Below are 17,352 nucleotides of genomic sequence, written 5' to 3'. Positions count from 1 at the left end.
CAGCTGAAAGATTTCTGCATAGAGGAGTGGGCAAAAATTTATCCCAGTCGATGTCAGAGACTGGTAGACAGTTATAAGAAACGGCTACTTGAGGTTGTTTCTGCCGAAGAGGGCAATACCACCTATTAGAGCCAAGGGTGTACTTACTTTTTCCACATGTGAAATTTGCATTATGTTTATTTAAATTATAACTTTACATGGGGTGTACTTACTTTTTCACATGACTGTATACTCCATATCATAAGACAAAGGAAGAACATTTATAATACCAGCTACGACCAAAGGCAGCACTATTTCCGCAACGTCATTCCTCCCCATTTGTCCTGTCTCCCTCTATTTTGCCCCTCAGCACTGCTGTCAGTGTTACCCCCTTTCTACTGTTAATTTTGTTCTGTTGTATCCTGATCCTTTGTGTTCTAGCTCTTCCGGGAGCCTCATCTTCGTGGACAATCTTTTTTGTTTCACCTCCAGTTACTAAAACTGCCATATCTCTTAATTTGCTTCATGAAGGAAACATAATTCAAAATGAATTTTTGGAAGAACATGAAAGTTTAAGTATATTATGATAAATGAGGATTTAATGGGAGTCATTTTGCCGATTAACTAACACAAGTTCACTTTTATACGGACGTTAACTCTCACAAATACTAATAGTCCCTGTTAAGTTGCATTGCATGGGAGCCATGGCTCGCTACTCTCCTCTGTGGCACCAGAGGATACCCAGGGACACCATATAGTCCTTGAGCCAACCGGCCATTTTTTGAAGTGAATGCTCCGGGGGGGGGGGGGGGGGAGTAATTCTCATTATGATTTTCCATTAGACCAATGTCTCAAGTGTCAGAAAAGGTGTGATGGACATCTGAGAACGGTAGCTTAGTGCCCGGATGGACGCCATCTTTGAAACCACCCAGCTCGAAAATGCCCATTTGGTGGGGTACATTGTTGCACGTGTATCTGGACTTCTATACTAGCTATCGATGTGCGGTTGACGACTAAATATACGTCCGATGTGTACCGTCTAAATAAAAAATAATATGAAGCATTTTGTTTTAGATTAATTATTATAAAAATCAATTATCGAAAAAAAATCATATATTTTTCAATATTTTATTATTAGACTTGTACTTTTTTTAGTGAAACAACACTGGTATGATTTTCCAAATTATGCATTGTGCTACACCGTTTATCTGTCTATAAAAATAACTCAAAAACGAAAACATATCATCCACCACGAGTGTACACAAAAAATATATGAAAAGGCATGCACTTTCCACAAACCGAAACTATGTCAGTTGGAATTTCCCGCCGATAATCAACCCACAGAACCCAGTGCCGAAAGTGACGTCAGTCTATTCTATATCTATATTCTATATCTCAGTCTGAGATTTGTTGCGGTGACCTGATTAATTTCTGAGGAGGGGGGGGGGGGGGGTGGGTGGCTTAAGAACTAAAAGTGAACATGTTAGATGGCGCCACATACAACTCTATTATAGAGTTGTATTGTGGCGCCATCTAACATGTTCACTGACTTGGATGAGTATGTCTATGTAAGCTGGCGAGCTTTTCGGATATCGGAGTAATCTAACGTCAGTCTTTTTGTTCTTTCAGCTGAGATGGCCGGTGTCGAGGCGAAACGGGCGAAGATTGAACCTGAGTCCGGAACGTGCATCCTGTGCAGCAAGAAGTCGCCACTCTCTGAACTAAGCAAGGCAGCGGGCAACAGTTCTTGGAAGACATTGTGTGACGCAGCCGCAGTTAGAAACTTTTATCCAATTCTAAAGCTAGTCCAAGAAGGCGCAGTTGAACTTCCTAATATTCCAATATTATACCATAGGGCTTGTAGATCAGACTTCACTCACAAAAACCACCTAGCTACTTTGACCAATGCAGCTAGAAGTTCTTCAGTTGATACTGGCGATGCGGTGCGACGGCGATCATCACGGGAAGAGACAGGATCAACTTCAACGGTCTACGATGATAAATGCATTTTTTGCCAGCGTGCTTCAAAATTCATAAAAGGCAGTCGTACCCGTGAAACAGTTGTCTTGGCTGTTGAACTTCGAGCAGATAAGACAATAAGAGATGCTGCGACAGCTCGCAATGATGAGAGAGTTTTGGCATTGACTACACGAGATATGGTTGCAGCTGAGGCTCACTACCACTTCTCCTGCTATAGAAACTACACACGGCCCCAAAAACCTCAAGTAGAAACTGACATTGAAGATAATATCGAGAAAAAAGAAATGATACGATGTATATTCAATTTCATTCGCACTGACTTGTTCTTGAACCCGAGGATTGTTCCAATAGTTGATGTTGCAACAGATATCCTGTCTTCAGATACATTTTCAGTTGATGTTCATGACTCCATCAAGAAGAATCTGCAGCGCACATTACAAAGAGAGTTTGGAGAATCGCTCATCTTCTTCAATGTGAAACACCGTGTATACTTGATGCCCGATAATCTGACAAAGCGAGAGATTGCTGCAGAGTGCGTAAACCTGAAAGCAGAAGTGAAAGCATTTGAACGAACGGACGGTGAAAGTAACATTGTGCGTGCAGCTACTTCACTGCGACACCAGATCAAAGATGCTCATTACAATGAACGTTGGCCGCCTCAGCCAGCAGAACTCACTTCAGATTACGTGAAGATACCAGATTCTCTTCGTGTATTTCTGCATACTTTGATTTGCGGGAGTGGGGGTAGCTCTGCGCGTGCCGACACACTGGTATGGTCGATGGCTCAAGATATCATCAATGCTGTACACCGGGGTACCATCAGAACATCGAAGCATGTCCTACTTCCGTGGGTCATGAAAACGCTCACCGGTAATACAGAGGTCATCAGAATATTGAATCGACTCGGGCACGGATGTTCGTACACAGTTCTGGAAGAAATCGAGACAGCGCTATGCATAGACAAATTAGCAAGTGTGGAGAAAGATACAGTACCACTTCCGTCACATGTGCACCCTTCGGTCCCGACTGTATTAGCATTCGATAACATCGACAGGCTAGAGGAATCGCTGAGTGGTGGCGGAACATCGCATCGCGTCAACGGTATCATCGTCCAACCGAAGTCGCAGTCGTGTTTGCCGCCCCAACCTCCATCGGCAGTATCCAAAGCAGATAAGAAGCGATCTATCCCGTCATCCAGCGATTTAGTTCCAATATACAGCGGTGGGAAACGAGAGGGCCCACCTGCAATCAAGCCTGCAGATCTTTCTGACACTCTTGCAGGCGCAACATCCCTTGCGCAGCGCCGAAATCACGTATGGATTATGACTCGCATGCTGGAACCATGCGACCAGACAATCAGTTTGTGGACTGGTTTCAACATCATGACTAGAGATCATGTTCAGGTGACGGAAGATGTAGTTGGCTACCTGCCGACTATAAACGCGCCTGCCACAGATATGGCAACAGTGCAAGAAATCCTCAGAGAAGCTCTGAACATCATGTCATCACTTCAGCTTGAGCGTATACCGGTGGTGCTAGACCAGGCACTATTTGCTAAGGCGACCGAAATAGCATGGAAAGATGTCGATCGATATGGAAGAATCGTGCTCATGATGGGGAACTTCCATACCATCTGTAACTTCATGTCGAGCATTGGGAAAATGTTTGGAGATGCAGGCCTTCGGGATGTAGCTGTTGAGTCAGGAGTAATCGCTGAAGGTTCCATCAACAGGGTTCTGGAAGGCAAGCAATACAACCGTGCTGTGCGACTCCACAAGTTGATGTACGAGGCACTAATGCGCATCATTTGGAAGGGCTTCCAGGTGTGGATAGAAAGCAATCATCCTGACAAGGAACCCCAGATTCGAAGCACTGACCTCAAAATTCGCAGCATCAAGGAGGATGTTTGCCACGAGACTCTCGCTGCTGCTCTCGATGATGATTCATGTGTACAGAGCTTTGACATGTTCGCGAAATACCTACATTTTCTGCGAACCAAACATGGAGACCTGGCTCGCTTCTGGATGATGTATATTGATATGGTAGAGACCCTGCTGGGGTTGATTCGTGCGGATAGAGAAGGCGACTGGATGCTTCACTTGGCTTGTGTCAGAAGAGTGATCCCTTGGTGTTTCGCAATGAACAAGGTGAACTATGCTAGATATCTACCAGTGTACTATGCACAGATGACGCAACTCCACGAAACATGCCCCGAGTTGTACAGGCATTTCAATCAAGGCTACTTCTCCGTACAGCTTAGACCAGGGAATCCATTTGCCAGAATCGCTGTTGATCAGACAACAGAAGAAACAGTAAACAAAGATACGCAAACAGCTGGAGGAACACGAGGTTTTAGTCTTCGACAAGGGGCTGTGTCACGATACTATCTAACTGCAGAAATCGGGCTACTGCACTGAGGCAACTACGAGAAACTATCCTTGTGAATGGCAGCGACACATCTCACGCCAAGCACCCTGACTTGTCTACTTCTCGCATCAAACGTGATGAGTCTGGCGTCACAGCTATCTGTGATCTACTGGAAAATGACTGGACCAATCCATTCGCCGATGATCCGTCATGTCTTCTCAGTATATCTACCGGAGCGGCTGCGAGGGAGGACGTTTCTAATGACCTACTCAACACCCTGCAAAAGGGGGAAGCGGCGTATCAAAGCTTCCAGAAATGTCTTGAAGAGGGAACAGGCTTTCATGACACATTGAACAAGCTAAACTTGAAGACCTTTGGTAAGATCAAGCAGAAAGTTGTGAAGGGCACAAACAAGGAGATCGTCCTGAGAGCTGACAGACAACTGTTTGCCACCATGATACTCATCGCCAAGACAAGGAACCTCGACATGCAACTTGTCCTTTGTCACCCACTAGGGCCGTTACCATGGTCTTTGGCAAACGTTGATGGGTCAATGAAAAAAACGAACAAAGCTGCACTTGCGAAACACATGGAAGGTCTTGTGGAACCAGCCGAGAACGTTGACAAGCGAAGTGCAACAATAATTGATGCGATGGCTCTCATACAAAAGATGCATGGCGAGAACGACACGTTCGAAGAACTATCTGACCGCATCCTTGCTGCAGCGCTTCACGCTGGTCAAGGCAGTGAGCGCATCGATGTTGTCTTTGACACATACACAGAAGAATCCATCAAAGCAGCTGAGCGTGTGAACCGCGGTTCAAATGAAGGCATCAGTTTCAGCGAGATCAGACCCGCACACAAAATCATGAACTGGCGGCGTCTCCTTGCTTGCAGCCAGACAAAGGAGAAACTGGTTGTGTTTCTGGCGGAGTCGTGGAAACATGAAACAAATCGCGAAAAGCTAGGCAACAGACCACTGTATGTCACCTGTGGTGAAAAATGTCTGGTACTGACCCGCGATAGGTGGAAGTTGGTGCAAGCACTCGAATGTAGCCACGAGGAAGCAGACACGCGTATGTTTCTCCACGCAAAGCACGCCGCTACCCACTACAAGACGATCATCTTAGTGGCAGATGACACCGACGTTCTGATCATCAGTCTTCATCTCAGCAGAACCATCGATAGTCAGCTCTTCATCAGACGAGGAACAAAGGTTCGAGTCAGAATGATCGACGTTGGAAAGTTGGCTGCGGTATTGGGGTCTGGAGTTTGCAGTGCATTGGCAGGGCTTCATGCATGGAGCGGGTGTGACACTGTGAGTGCTCTGGCTAGCCAAGGAAAGATAAAGGCTTTGAAGCTTGTGCAAGCGAATGAGCTGTATCTTCAAGCATTCACAGATCTGGGATCTTCGTGGAATGTACCAACAGACGTCTTCAATAGCATTCAGGCCTTCACGTGTCAGCTGTATGCCAAGAACACGAAGATCGTCGGTGTTAATTCGCTCCGTTATCACATGTTCTGTGCAAAGAAGGGCCAGATCGAATCTGGACAATTGCCGCCTTGTGAAGACTCCTTGATGCAGCATACGCTTAGGGCCAACTATCAGGCGGCTATCTGGCGACGCAGCCTTGAAAACCTACCAGACGTCCCAACACCATCAGCAGGACATGGTTGGGAACTCGATGATGGCGGTTCGCTCACAATCCGATGGATGGCGGGTCTACCAGCTCCAGATGTCGTCTTGAATCTCATCTCATGCACATGCAGAAGGACGTGTCGACCGTCACAGATTGCTCCTGCATACTGAATGGGTTGAAGTGCACTGTTGTGTGTAAGCTGCAGGGATGCTCCAACATGGTGCAGGATGATGCTATCGTGGCTCAGGATGCCAATGACTCTGATGGCGACTCTGATGATTAACTTTGTGTGCACTGTATATTGTATAGCATATGTTGTTCTCTATTATAATGCAGGCCAAATTGCCTGAAAATCTTTATAGACAGATAAACGGTTTAGCAAAATGTATAATTTGGAAGATCATACCGGTGTTATTTGACTAAAACATGACATGTTCAATGATACCTCCGCTTGCTTATTAGGAATATACATCGTATGGTGTTAAAATCAGCTCCATACGTCTTTCCAAACTCTAGTAATGAATAATTAATATAATTGGCGGCCATTTTGAAATCCAAGATGGCCACCAAAGTGCAGATTTCCTATGTAACAATTTCCGCCTGCTTATTAGATATCGTATGGTGTTAAAATCCTCTCCGTACGACATTCCTAACTTGCGTTATCGTCAGAATAGATAATGCCAGCGGCGGCCTAAGTCATTTTATGCCTCTTTACATTTATTTGTTGTAAACTCGTGGTGGATGATATGTTTTAGTTTTTGAGTTATTTTTATAGACAGATAAACGGTGTAGCACAATGCATAATTTGGAAAATCATACCAGTGTTGTTTCACTAAAAAAAGTACAAGTCTAATAATAAAATATTGAAAAATATGATTTTTTTTCGATAATTGATTTTTATAATAATTAATCTAAAACAAAATGCTTCATATTATTTTTTATTTAGACGGTACACATCGGACGTATATTTAGTCGTCAACCGCACATCGATAGCTAGTATAGAAGTCCAGATACACGTGCAACAATGTACCCCACCAAATGGGCATTTTCGAGCTGGGTGGTTTCAAAGATGGCGTCCATCCGGGCACTAAGCTACCGTTCTCAGATGTCCATCACACCTTTTCTGACACTTGAGACATTGGTCTAATGGAAAATCATAATGAGAATTACTCCCCCCGCCGGAGCATTACTTTTGGTCTGGCTCAAGGACTAGACTAAAGGCAGTTTTCCATCAGAATATAATTCATTGGGATTTTAATCCAGAACTAAACTCGGTGACCAGCAAGCTACCAGCCAAACTATCCTGTTGCCACTATCATTCAAATTTAAATGTAAGATCATTATAACTGCTTTGGAATCATGCAGCTGAAATGACAGACATTGCAACAAAATCAACTAATTAATCGGCCATCCAATATAGATGTTAAGATCATGTTGGTACATGTCACCGGCAATCTTTGTTCTATCATGTGACATCAAAGCATATTTATACAGTGCAATTACCTAACCCACCAGCAATGGTGTGCGCGTACAAGCGGCTTCCAAATGTAACGACGTGTAATTCGTACAGGCGGCTAATATTCTCCAGAAAAGGCTGGCAATGTGGCCGCACCTTGGTGCGCAACATGGGCTGGCCACGACCAAGCTGGAAGTGAAAAATGCCCTGCAAAGGAGACCAAGTAAACAAGCAAAACAACATTCAAATGCCATCCAAAGTGATATGTACATGTCATGATTTTTTTAAAAATTGGAGCTACTTGTATTTTTGGATATTAATAATTAGGAGAAAATAAATAAAAGGAAGAAAGAGGAAAAGCTAAAGAAAAGAAGGTAGAAAGCAAGTGGTTAAAGGGGGCATGACGTTTCAAAGATCACACCTGTGAGCATGCATACCTGGCCACCGACATGCGCTGAGATCATCTCTGTGGTGTGTATCAGCGTTTGGTCGAGGTCCACCATGAGCACCAACTTGTTTCCTCTCCGAAGTCTCTCTTGGTCTTCCAGACCAAGCCGCTTCGCTTGCTGGCATGGCGGGCACACAAACATGGATGCAAGTTGTGAAAGAAGAATGGGTTGACCTCCAATGTTCGCTGTGTATTCATGAAGACCCCCACTTGTGTTATCCCACACCCCAAACATTTCACTCCTTCGTTAACCTTCTACGAATTACAGCAATGCACTTGCTTCACAAAAAGCTTTTTAGGTCATCTCTATCTCGAAACTCGAAGAGATCAACATAAAATGGGTCGTGATCTCCGTCCGTAAGACCATCAACATTTTGCTATTTTTGCTACGCCTCCCTTATCACCCGGCTGATTGAGGGGGGGTCACCTTCAAGAGATGGCCATCAGCCCACTCAGGGCTATCTTTTGTAAGTAAGTACAAACCTGTTTCCAGTAAGCTGGTACTCATTCTGCCGACCTCGGAAGGATGAAGGCTGAAGGCTGAGTCAACCCACCTGGTGCAATTTGATCATGCGATAGGGGCTCAAACTTGGGAACCTATGATCGTAAACCAGCCAACTTGACCATTAAGTAAACACCAGGCTTATTATTTTCACATATTACTTCCTTATCCAATAATAATATTTTTAATAAACTACCTCGCTCTCCAGATACCCTCAGTCTATAGGATAACCCAAGTAGTGCACTGTTAAATAACACCAAGTTCAACCAAACTTAATTGAATTACAAAGAAAGGCTGACATGGGAATGACTGCCATTCCATTTCATCCACCACAAGATTCGGCTTCGCATGGCGACACAACAATAATCTTCTGTCAAGAGCTTCAGAGACACAATCTACTGCAGGTCGCTTGGCAAAAGAAAACCACAGTTTGAAGGAATCCGAAATTAACTAGATGGCATTCATAGAATACTTACCCCATGCAGTCAACTTGGTGCGAGCCAACTCTTCTGTTTTTTAAGGGGTTTTTATATTTGATCTAAATATGGTTGCTGCAGACCGCGTGACTGATGACCATACATTTACATTCTCCAATATAATTGTTGCGTAGATCACGCTCAAACTGATCGGACTAAGCGTTGTACTTGTCAAGTTATGATGTCATAATTAAGGCACCAATGACGTCATCGTTAAAACACTTATTCCCTATGTGCAGTTCTTTATAATGAGCCACGTTTCAATTTTTCCACGAAGCAGTTTCACAGATTATAAAGGTGCAACGTTTTTGTTTTGTTTTTCCAAGATGGCGCCTGTACCATGTGACTGCCCATCATACTTATCATTAAAATTTTCTGCAGGAGGAGGCACTCCTATGGTGAAAATTTCGTGTCCATCAGATTAAGTTGCAGAGAGAAAAAAAACCATTCATACTGACTGGATCAAGCGTTATACTTGTTGAATTATGACGTCATAACAAAGGCACCGATGACATCATCATTAACATATGTTATTCCCCAAGGGGAGTACTTGATAATAAGCCATGTTTCAATTTTTTCCATGGAGCCGTTTCGAAGATATAGAGGTACAATGTTTTCCCAAGCTGACGTCCGTGCCATGTGACCTATGACTGACGTCATAATTATCACAAAAAATTCGACAGGATGTGGCACTCCTAAGGTGTAAAATTTTATTTCAATCGGACCAACGCTTGCTGAGAAAATAGTATTTTTAAATGCAGACGTACATACGTACGCCATACATACGCCACACGTACGCACACAACCAATCGCTGAACACCGCTTTTCGCTTCGCGAGCGCAGGATAGCAATGAATCCTTGGCAATGTCACTTTGGCTCAATGCCCGAGGGCAATTAGCAAACTGGGACTGGCGTACCGACAATGAGGGTACAGCATGTGGCGATGCTACGGAAAGATTGCAAATCCATTTGAAAGGTAAATAGTGGGTGAATGAATAAAACCCATTCGTGCACATCATCATTATACAGAAATATTAAAAGAGCCATTTAAGCTCACCATGGTGCTGAACCAAAGTTTGAAAAACATTCCACCCAGAAGTGCTGTGTACATTGCAATTTGACGTCAACTGATTGGCTCAAAATAGTGTTCCACCAAAGCCTTGCCACATGCAAAGTCACCTTCAGGGTGTTCAAACTGAGCATCACACTGTAGCACTCACCTCCGGGTTTACCAACAGCTCTGGGACACTGTGCACCATCGAGATGTTTGCAGCGAACCCAGTATTGTTTCGTGCCTTCATGAGTCTGCGATCAAAAATCAATTATTGATTCATTTACATTTTGTGCATCCTTAAAAAAATGATGGTAAACTAGGTCTGCATGCACACGTATGGTCATCATGCTCAAAAAAGCATAATGCAGACGGAGGGTTAAACGATCATGGTAAGTGGTTCTCCATTAACTGGGGCTATCCAAATACAGTTCTGTCATTTCAGGCCTTCCTCAAGTAATAGTTGTGCTCTACGGGTTCATAATTAGGCTTGGGCAAAATAATAGATTACAAGGTAAAATCGATTCCCTCCATCGGAACCGGGATTGAAATCCTAAATTCTACAGAATTCATTACCTGCATGTAACGGTTCCAGGTCTCCGGAGTCGATTCCTAATATAGTCTAGTAGGAAGACTAGGTCCCCCTGCACCCCCCGGAGATATACTTCTAATCAGTGTTTCTAGATTGGAAAAAATGTGTAGAAAATGACTAGCTATGGCCCCAAGCTGAAAAAATGTCCCACATACCATTTTTATGCAAATTACTGCTGCAAATTTTATGCAAAATTATGCAAATTTTATGCAAATTTTTGATGAGGAGTAGAGTTGAGGGGTCTTTGAGGGCTTCATCGAGGTGCTCTCGGTTGCAAGACTGGGTCATTCTGAGAAGCACAGCAGGGTCAGAGATCATGATGTTCTCCTCCTCAGTGAATCTCTCCATCAACAGCCTCTCCATTGCCTCACACACTGTTTTGAGGCAAAAGAGGGACTTTGCGTAGGCCTTTCCACTGAGAACACCTTTGAGAGATCCACTTGTTACTAGTTGTGCCTCAAAGAGAATCTCTGCATATCCAGAACCACGCATCTTGTGTCCAGTGAGCATCCCGATGTAGTTCATGGATGTGTGGAAGGGTCCAATCGTTACTACATGACTAGCAAATTCATTTGGCCAGCGCCAGATGATGGGAAGGGCTTTCATGCAGACACCCAGATCAAATGTATTCAGGACCCATCTCTGACCCACCTCAGCAGTTGCTGCCTCGGAACGCTTCAGTAGCTCACGAACAACTGCGTTGTCTGTGATCGGTCTGTGCCTGGTGCCTGCATGGCATGGCAATGGCCTGCAGCCTGTGCCTGGGCTAGGGGGTTTCACCTCTGCAACTGGTTCTCCCCCACCCAGCAAATCAACAGTCGACTACTGCACGCCTATCCACCAACCGATCACAGACAACGCAGTTGTTCGTGAGCTACTGAAGCGTTCCGAGGCAGCAACTGCTGAGGTGGGTCAGAGATGGGTCCTGAATACATTTGATCTGGGTGTCTGCATGAAAGCCCTTCCCATCATCTGGCGCTGGCCAAATGAATTTGCTAGTCATGTAGTAACGATTGGACCCTTCCACACATCCATGAACTACATCGGGATGCTCACTGGACACAAGATGCGTGGTTCTGGATATGCAGAGATTCTCTTTGAGGCACAACTAGTAACAAGTGGATCTCTCAAAGGTGTTCTCAGTGGAAAGGCCTACGCAAAGTCCCTCTTTTGCCTCAAAACAGTGTGTGAGGCAATGGAGAGGCTGTTGATGGAGAGATTCACTGAGGAGGAGAACATCATGATCTCTGACCCTGCTGTGCTTCTCAGAATGACCCAGTCTTGCAACCGAGAGCACCTCGATGAAGCCCTCAAAGACCCCTCAACTCTACTCCTCATCAAAAATTTGCATAAAATTTGCATAATTTTGCATAAAATTTGCAGCAGTAATTTGCATAAAAATGGTATGTGGGACATTTTTTCAGCTTGGGGCCATAGCTAGTCATTTTCTACACATTTTTTCCAATCTAGAAACACTGATTAGAAGTATATCTCCGGGGGGTGCAGGGGGACCTAGTCTTCCTACTAGACTATCTGGCCATTCTCAGAGAGCCTCCTCAGCGTTGACGAGGCGGTCATTTCACTCAGGCCAACTGACACTGTCTTCAAGAAGCCATCAATCATCTGGACTGGTCTCCCATCTCCACTGCCTCTGACATCAACTCATCCTGGGAATTCTTCCAAAGTAAACTGCTCTCTACACAGCTGACTCCGCACATGAAAAACCTGAATGCCTCAACTCTGTGTTTGCCTCAAAATCGTGTGTCCCAAACCAATCTCTCTCTGTAGTCACCGTACCCAGTCGTACCCAGCTGCTCCTGGACTCTCCTTCTCTCCTTTGTAATCCAGCACCCTCTGCTCTTTCCGTGTTTTTTCCCACCAATTTTCTGCAGGATGCACATACACGGCAGGGCCACCAGTAATCCCCTTCTGGTAAAACTACCTAAATCCAGGATCACTGCTACCACCGACACTCATTTGTTTCTCTTCTTCCCTAAACGTGGAACCAACTTCCACATTCTCTTCAATCCTATTTTTCCCACCAAGTCTTCAAGAGTTTGCTGAGGGTTTGCTCTTGTATCCATTCTGTGGTCAGCAAAGGACAACAACAACAGGCACGAATAACTAATGTAAAGTGTTAAACAAGACGGTGGAAAAGAGAGTGCATCCATCTCTCTCTGTACCCACCTTTCCCAGTCGAACCTAGCTGCTCCAGGACTCTGTGTCCTTCTCTCCTGACAAGGTGGAGAAGTTATTGTCAAACCTTGAATCTGATTTTCCAACTGGACCAGACGGCATCAGCCCAAGGGTCCTAAAATCCTGCTCTGCCGCTCTATCTCACCCTCTCTCTGTTCTCTTCACACTCTCTTTTGCTCAATGTCATCTGCCATCAGCTTGGAAATCAGCCAACATTACAGCTTTACACAAAAAAGGTGCAAAAACAGATCCTTGCAACGACAGACCAATCAGCTTGCTCCCAATAATCAGCAAGGTCATGGAATCAATCATCGCTTCTGACATCAAATCCTTCTTCTTTTCCAATGGCTTTATCTCAGATCATCAATTTGGATTCAGACCAGGTCATTCTACTCTGGACGTGCTACTTCTGCTGTCTCCACAATGGATGGAGGTCCTTAATGCCAAACAAGTAATCGGAGCTGTCTCCCTTGAAATATCACGTGCCTTCGATACGGTCTGGCACCCAGCTCTGCTCTCAAAACTCTCCTACTATGGTATCCATGGAAATCTCCACGCATGGCTTGCGGACTTCCGCTCTGGTCATAGTCAACGTGTGGCCCTGAATGGATTTCTCTCATCTCCCCTTCCTGTTCAGGCTGGAGTTCCCCAAGGCAGTGTTCTGGGCCCTGTGCTTTTGCTGGTCTTCATCAATGATCTCTCCAACTCTCTGGAAAATCCTCTCTATCTCTTTGCTGATGACTCCACTCTGCTGCTCCATATCTAAACCCTCAGATCGGCAGTCTGCAGCCTCGTCACTCTCTGCAGACCTGGACAAAATCACAGACTGGTCAAACATGTGGAACATGTCTTTCAATCCTGACAAATCTCACACTCTCACGATGTCTCTCCGAAAAGACCGTCGGGGCAACCCTCCAATCTACTTTCTCAACAATCCTCTGTCACTCAAGCTCTTGGGTCTCACAATCTGCCATGATCTTTCTTGGGAAAACCACATTTCCAAGCTGGCCTCCAAAGCCAGTCACCGACTGGGCATTCTCCGTCGTGTGAAGTCCTTCCTTGGCACATCTGAGCTCTCACCACATACAAGACTTTCATCCACAACAACAACATGCATTGTAAAGGCCATTTTCCCTGCTAGAGCGGGGGTCAGCCAGGACAATCATGGTTTCCTGTTTGAGGCAATGTTTTTATGGCCGGATGCCCTTCCTGACGCCAACCCTTGGTCACGCTCTTAGGATGCGCAGGGATACAGTGTACCTATTCTAAATCGGGGTACACACCGTGATCATCCACAGCTCAATGGAATACTGCTCTCCCCTCCGGGCTGGTGCTCCTGCCTCACACCTAGTTCGGATGCAAGCTGTTGAAACCAAAGCTTTCAGAATCATTGGAATCTCCCGCGATGAAGCTAACTCTGAGGGCCTTTCACTCACTCACCGCAGGCAGGTTGGTGGTCTTTCTGTCTTCCACCGACTCCTCTCTGGCCTAGTCCCCCCTCCCCCCCCCCCCCCCCCCCAGCCCTGTCTGTGCTCTGTCCCCCAAATACTCCGACAGATCACACAAGATCTGCCACCAACCCTCTTCTAGTGAAACTGCCAAAATCAAGACTCTCTGCTCACCTTCACTCTTTCATTCCTCTTTTCTCCCACCTCTAGAACAAACTTCCTCACTCTATTCAATCCCACTCCTCCCTCGAGGTCTTCAAAACAGCTGTTCACCACCATCTCTTGTCTTCCCCTATCCAAAACCTTGATCTTTTCTACCACCGTTAATTCACCCCAGATCCACCTTTTTGAAATTCCGACTTCTTTCCTGGAAGTCCTAGCAGTGTCCATGTGTTTTATACCTTTCCCACCCCCACCCTCTCCCCCCCACCCCCCATCCCCGTGCCTCCTCCCCCCAAGCCCTCTCCCTCCCACAGATCTCCCGATGTCCCTGCTCTCTACTGTTGAACTTGTGTGCTTCCCTCTCTCTCCCCATCTTCTGTCGCTCCCATTATTTGATGTTTTATGTGTCCGTTTGTTTTTTGTGATTAATGTTAGCTATTACACGAGCCTCAATGTTGTATACAAAAAAAAAAAAATTATACTGTCGTTGACTACTCCAAATTGACTCATCTATGAATGAAGGAAACAAAAATAGGAAAATTTGCCAATTTGACTTGTACTCCACATATCAACTTGTAGGCCGAAAAATATGGTGCATACCCAAGCCATATCCTCATTACTTTTCAGTTTGTAGTAAATTTGTTGGAAACACACGTTACCAATAAAAGTTTAGAATGTTCAAATTGTACTCCACATCGTATTTTAATGATCTCTTGCAGGCTATTTGTGGGTAGGTATGTTTGTGGCAAGCAGGAACATATCAACTCTTCAATCATGTCAATTAACGACATGAAAAGAAACCAGTAGATGTATGATCAATTAATCATTGAGAAGCAGTTTGATTCAACTTTATTTTACTTACATTTACTACGAGCCGATCTAAACTATAAGAAAGCCATTTGGCTGTCTTGCCATTTTTCTCAGAGATAGCCAAACAGATCTTCGACATACTTTCAGAGGTTCATCAGTGAGTGCTATGGAGTGTTATAGACAAAACAAGACCAAAAGTCTAACAGCGGCGTAGTTGGGCTTGTAAAATATTATAAAACACAAACACATATGTTTAGCTTTTCAAACAGTCGCTAATGCCGTTTAAAAAAAAAACAAAAAATAGAGTCGAGGCTCGTGAAAGAGCTAACATTTATCAAACAAACAAATCAAACAAACAAGCAAACAAAGTATATAAAAAGGGGAGCGGTCGACAAGATGGGGAGAGAAGGGGAGGAAGCACACAAACACAACATTTGAGAGCAGGGACATCGGGAGATGTGTGGGAGGGAGAGGGCCGGGGGGGGGGGGGGCAGGATAGGTATAAAACGCAAGGACACCAAGGACTTCCAGGAAAGAAGTCGGCACCTCAAAAATTGGATTTGGGGTGAAATTAGCGGGGGTAGAAAAGATCAAGGTTTTGGATTGGGGAAGATAAGAGATGGTGGTGAACAGCCGTTTTAAAGACCTGGAGGGAGGAGAGGGATTGAAGAGAGTGAGGGAGTTTGTTCCAGAGGCGGGAGAAAAGAGGAATGAAGGAGTGAAGGTGAGCAGAGACATTAACATTAAACAGACATTTAGAGGAATCCCTACATCCATGAGGTACGTTTTACTTACAGAACTGAGGAGAAATCTACTGTAATCTATATACCCCATAAGGGTTGGAGGTGTGCTCATTTACCAAGCAGCTAGCTAGCGCTTGCCAAGCTAGTCGTTCCTTAACAGTTTTGAATGGAGTGCTTGCTCGAATGCTAAAACCACTTGGCGATCTCCCCACAAGAAACTTGGTAAATGAACACACCCAATGTTCTTGAGACCCGACCATAGATCGACTGTAATCTATATACCCCAAAGAGAAATGACCCTTCCTGCCGCTCCCACAGTGAGCGGGTGTACTTGTAAATTAAAATGTTGGTCGGTGGACTCAGCCTTCGTAATGACATCATAGACGTAATGACATCATAGACGTAATGACATCATAGACGTAATGACATCATAGACGTAATGACATCATAGACGTAATGACGTAATGCCGTAACGGACACAAAACTGATATATTTTAACGTCCAGTAAGTTTGCAGTCACTACGAAGAGATTAGTGTTACGATTAGATTTACTATAATATTGACGTTACGTTATCATTATTTCGAAAATTATGTTACCATTAAAAACCCGAGGCTAATTCCCTACTTCCTCAGTTATTAATATTAGTGCCAAAAACGATACTACTGAAAAGATACACTGCTGTATTAAGAAACCTGGGCTTAATTTGTCCGAAGTGGTCCGAAGATGAATCATAACGCCGAAGGCCTGCCTATACGTACCATACCATATTGTTGGAAGAGCCGTAACGTCTATGCTTTCGATATTTCATGATCATTTTAACAATCGGTTTGTTTGTGTTTCACACTGAATGAAAAACATAAAGGTAGAGCATGGCGATTGTGATATATGACAGGTTCGACGATATGTTCGGCATGAAAGGCATATAAATCAAAACAGCAGAGTGTGGAGAGTCAGCCGCCATACGCCGTAATGACATCACACGTAATCAAATCACCCCGTCATGTGACCATATCCTCAGCTCTGGTATACGTTTGAGGGGACATACATACGGACGGACAAACACTGTTCTAGATGGCTTCACCCGATGAGCTACGCCGTAAAAAAATGTGAAAATCTTGATTTTAAAAAAAGTTGGATTTTTTTTTTTTCATCGCTATACAGTATACTATAGAGTATAGACTATAGAGTATAGATTATAGATTATATACTATACTATAGAGTACTAGCGGAGCCTACCTGTCGGTTCGCTGAAGGACCCATTAGTCCTGTTTGCCAAAATTAATTTATTGTGCGAAGAGTGCTTTGACCTCAGCGTTGCCCAGGCTTAAAAAAAAGAAAAGAAAATTGTAGCACTCTGCCACCACCACTAGGTGGCACTGCAACGTATACATTTCAATGGAGAATTTATTCCCCCCCCCCCTCCCCTGGGGGGAGAGAGGGGGAGAGAGAGGAAGAGATAGGGAGAGAGGGGGAGAGAGAGGGAGAGAAAGGGAGAGAAAGG

General features: G+C 44.5%; 1 protein-coding gene across 1 annotated transcript in view; it reads right to left on the bottom strand.

Moving 5' to 3' along the window:
* CTDP1 (CTD phosphatase subunit 1) overlaps window positions 1–17,352 on the bottom strand; it is a 117,178-nt gene that overhangs the window by 89,880 nt on the left and 9,946 nt on the right. Inside the window, exons 3-5 of the mRNA XM_068103686.2 lie at window positions 10,069–10,153; window positions 7,860–7,988; window positions 7,479–7,629 (exon numbers count right to left, since the gene is read on the bottom strand). Of these exons, the coding sequence (XP_067959787.2) occupies window positions 7,479–7,629; window positions 7,860–7,988; window positions 10,069–10,153 (365 nt within the window). The remainder of the gene's footprint in view (window positions 1–7,478; window positions 7,630–7,859; window positions 7,989–10,068; window positions 10,154–17,352) is intronic.

This window comes from Myxine glutinosa, chromosome 10 (assembly GCF_964187855.1).
Source record: "Myxine glutinosa chromosome 10, kmMyxGlut1.1, whole genome shotgun sequence".
NCBI classification, from domain to species: Eukaryota; Metazoa; Chordata; class Myxini; order Myxiniformes; family Myxinidae; genus Myxine; species Myxine glutinosa.
The sequence above is the reverse complement of the archived record's forward strand: the minus strand, read 5'-3'. Positions and strand labels throughout refer to the sequence as shown.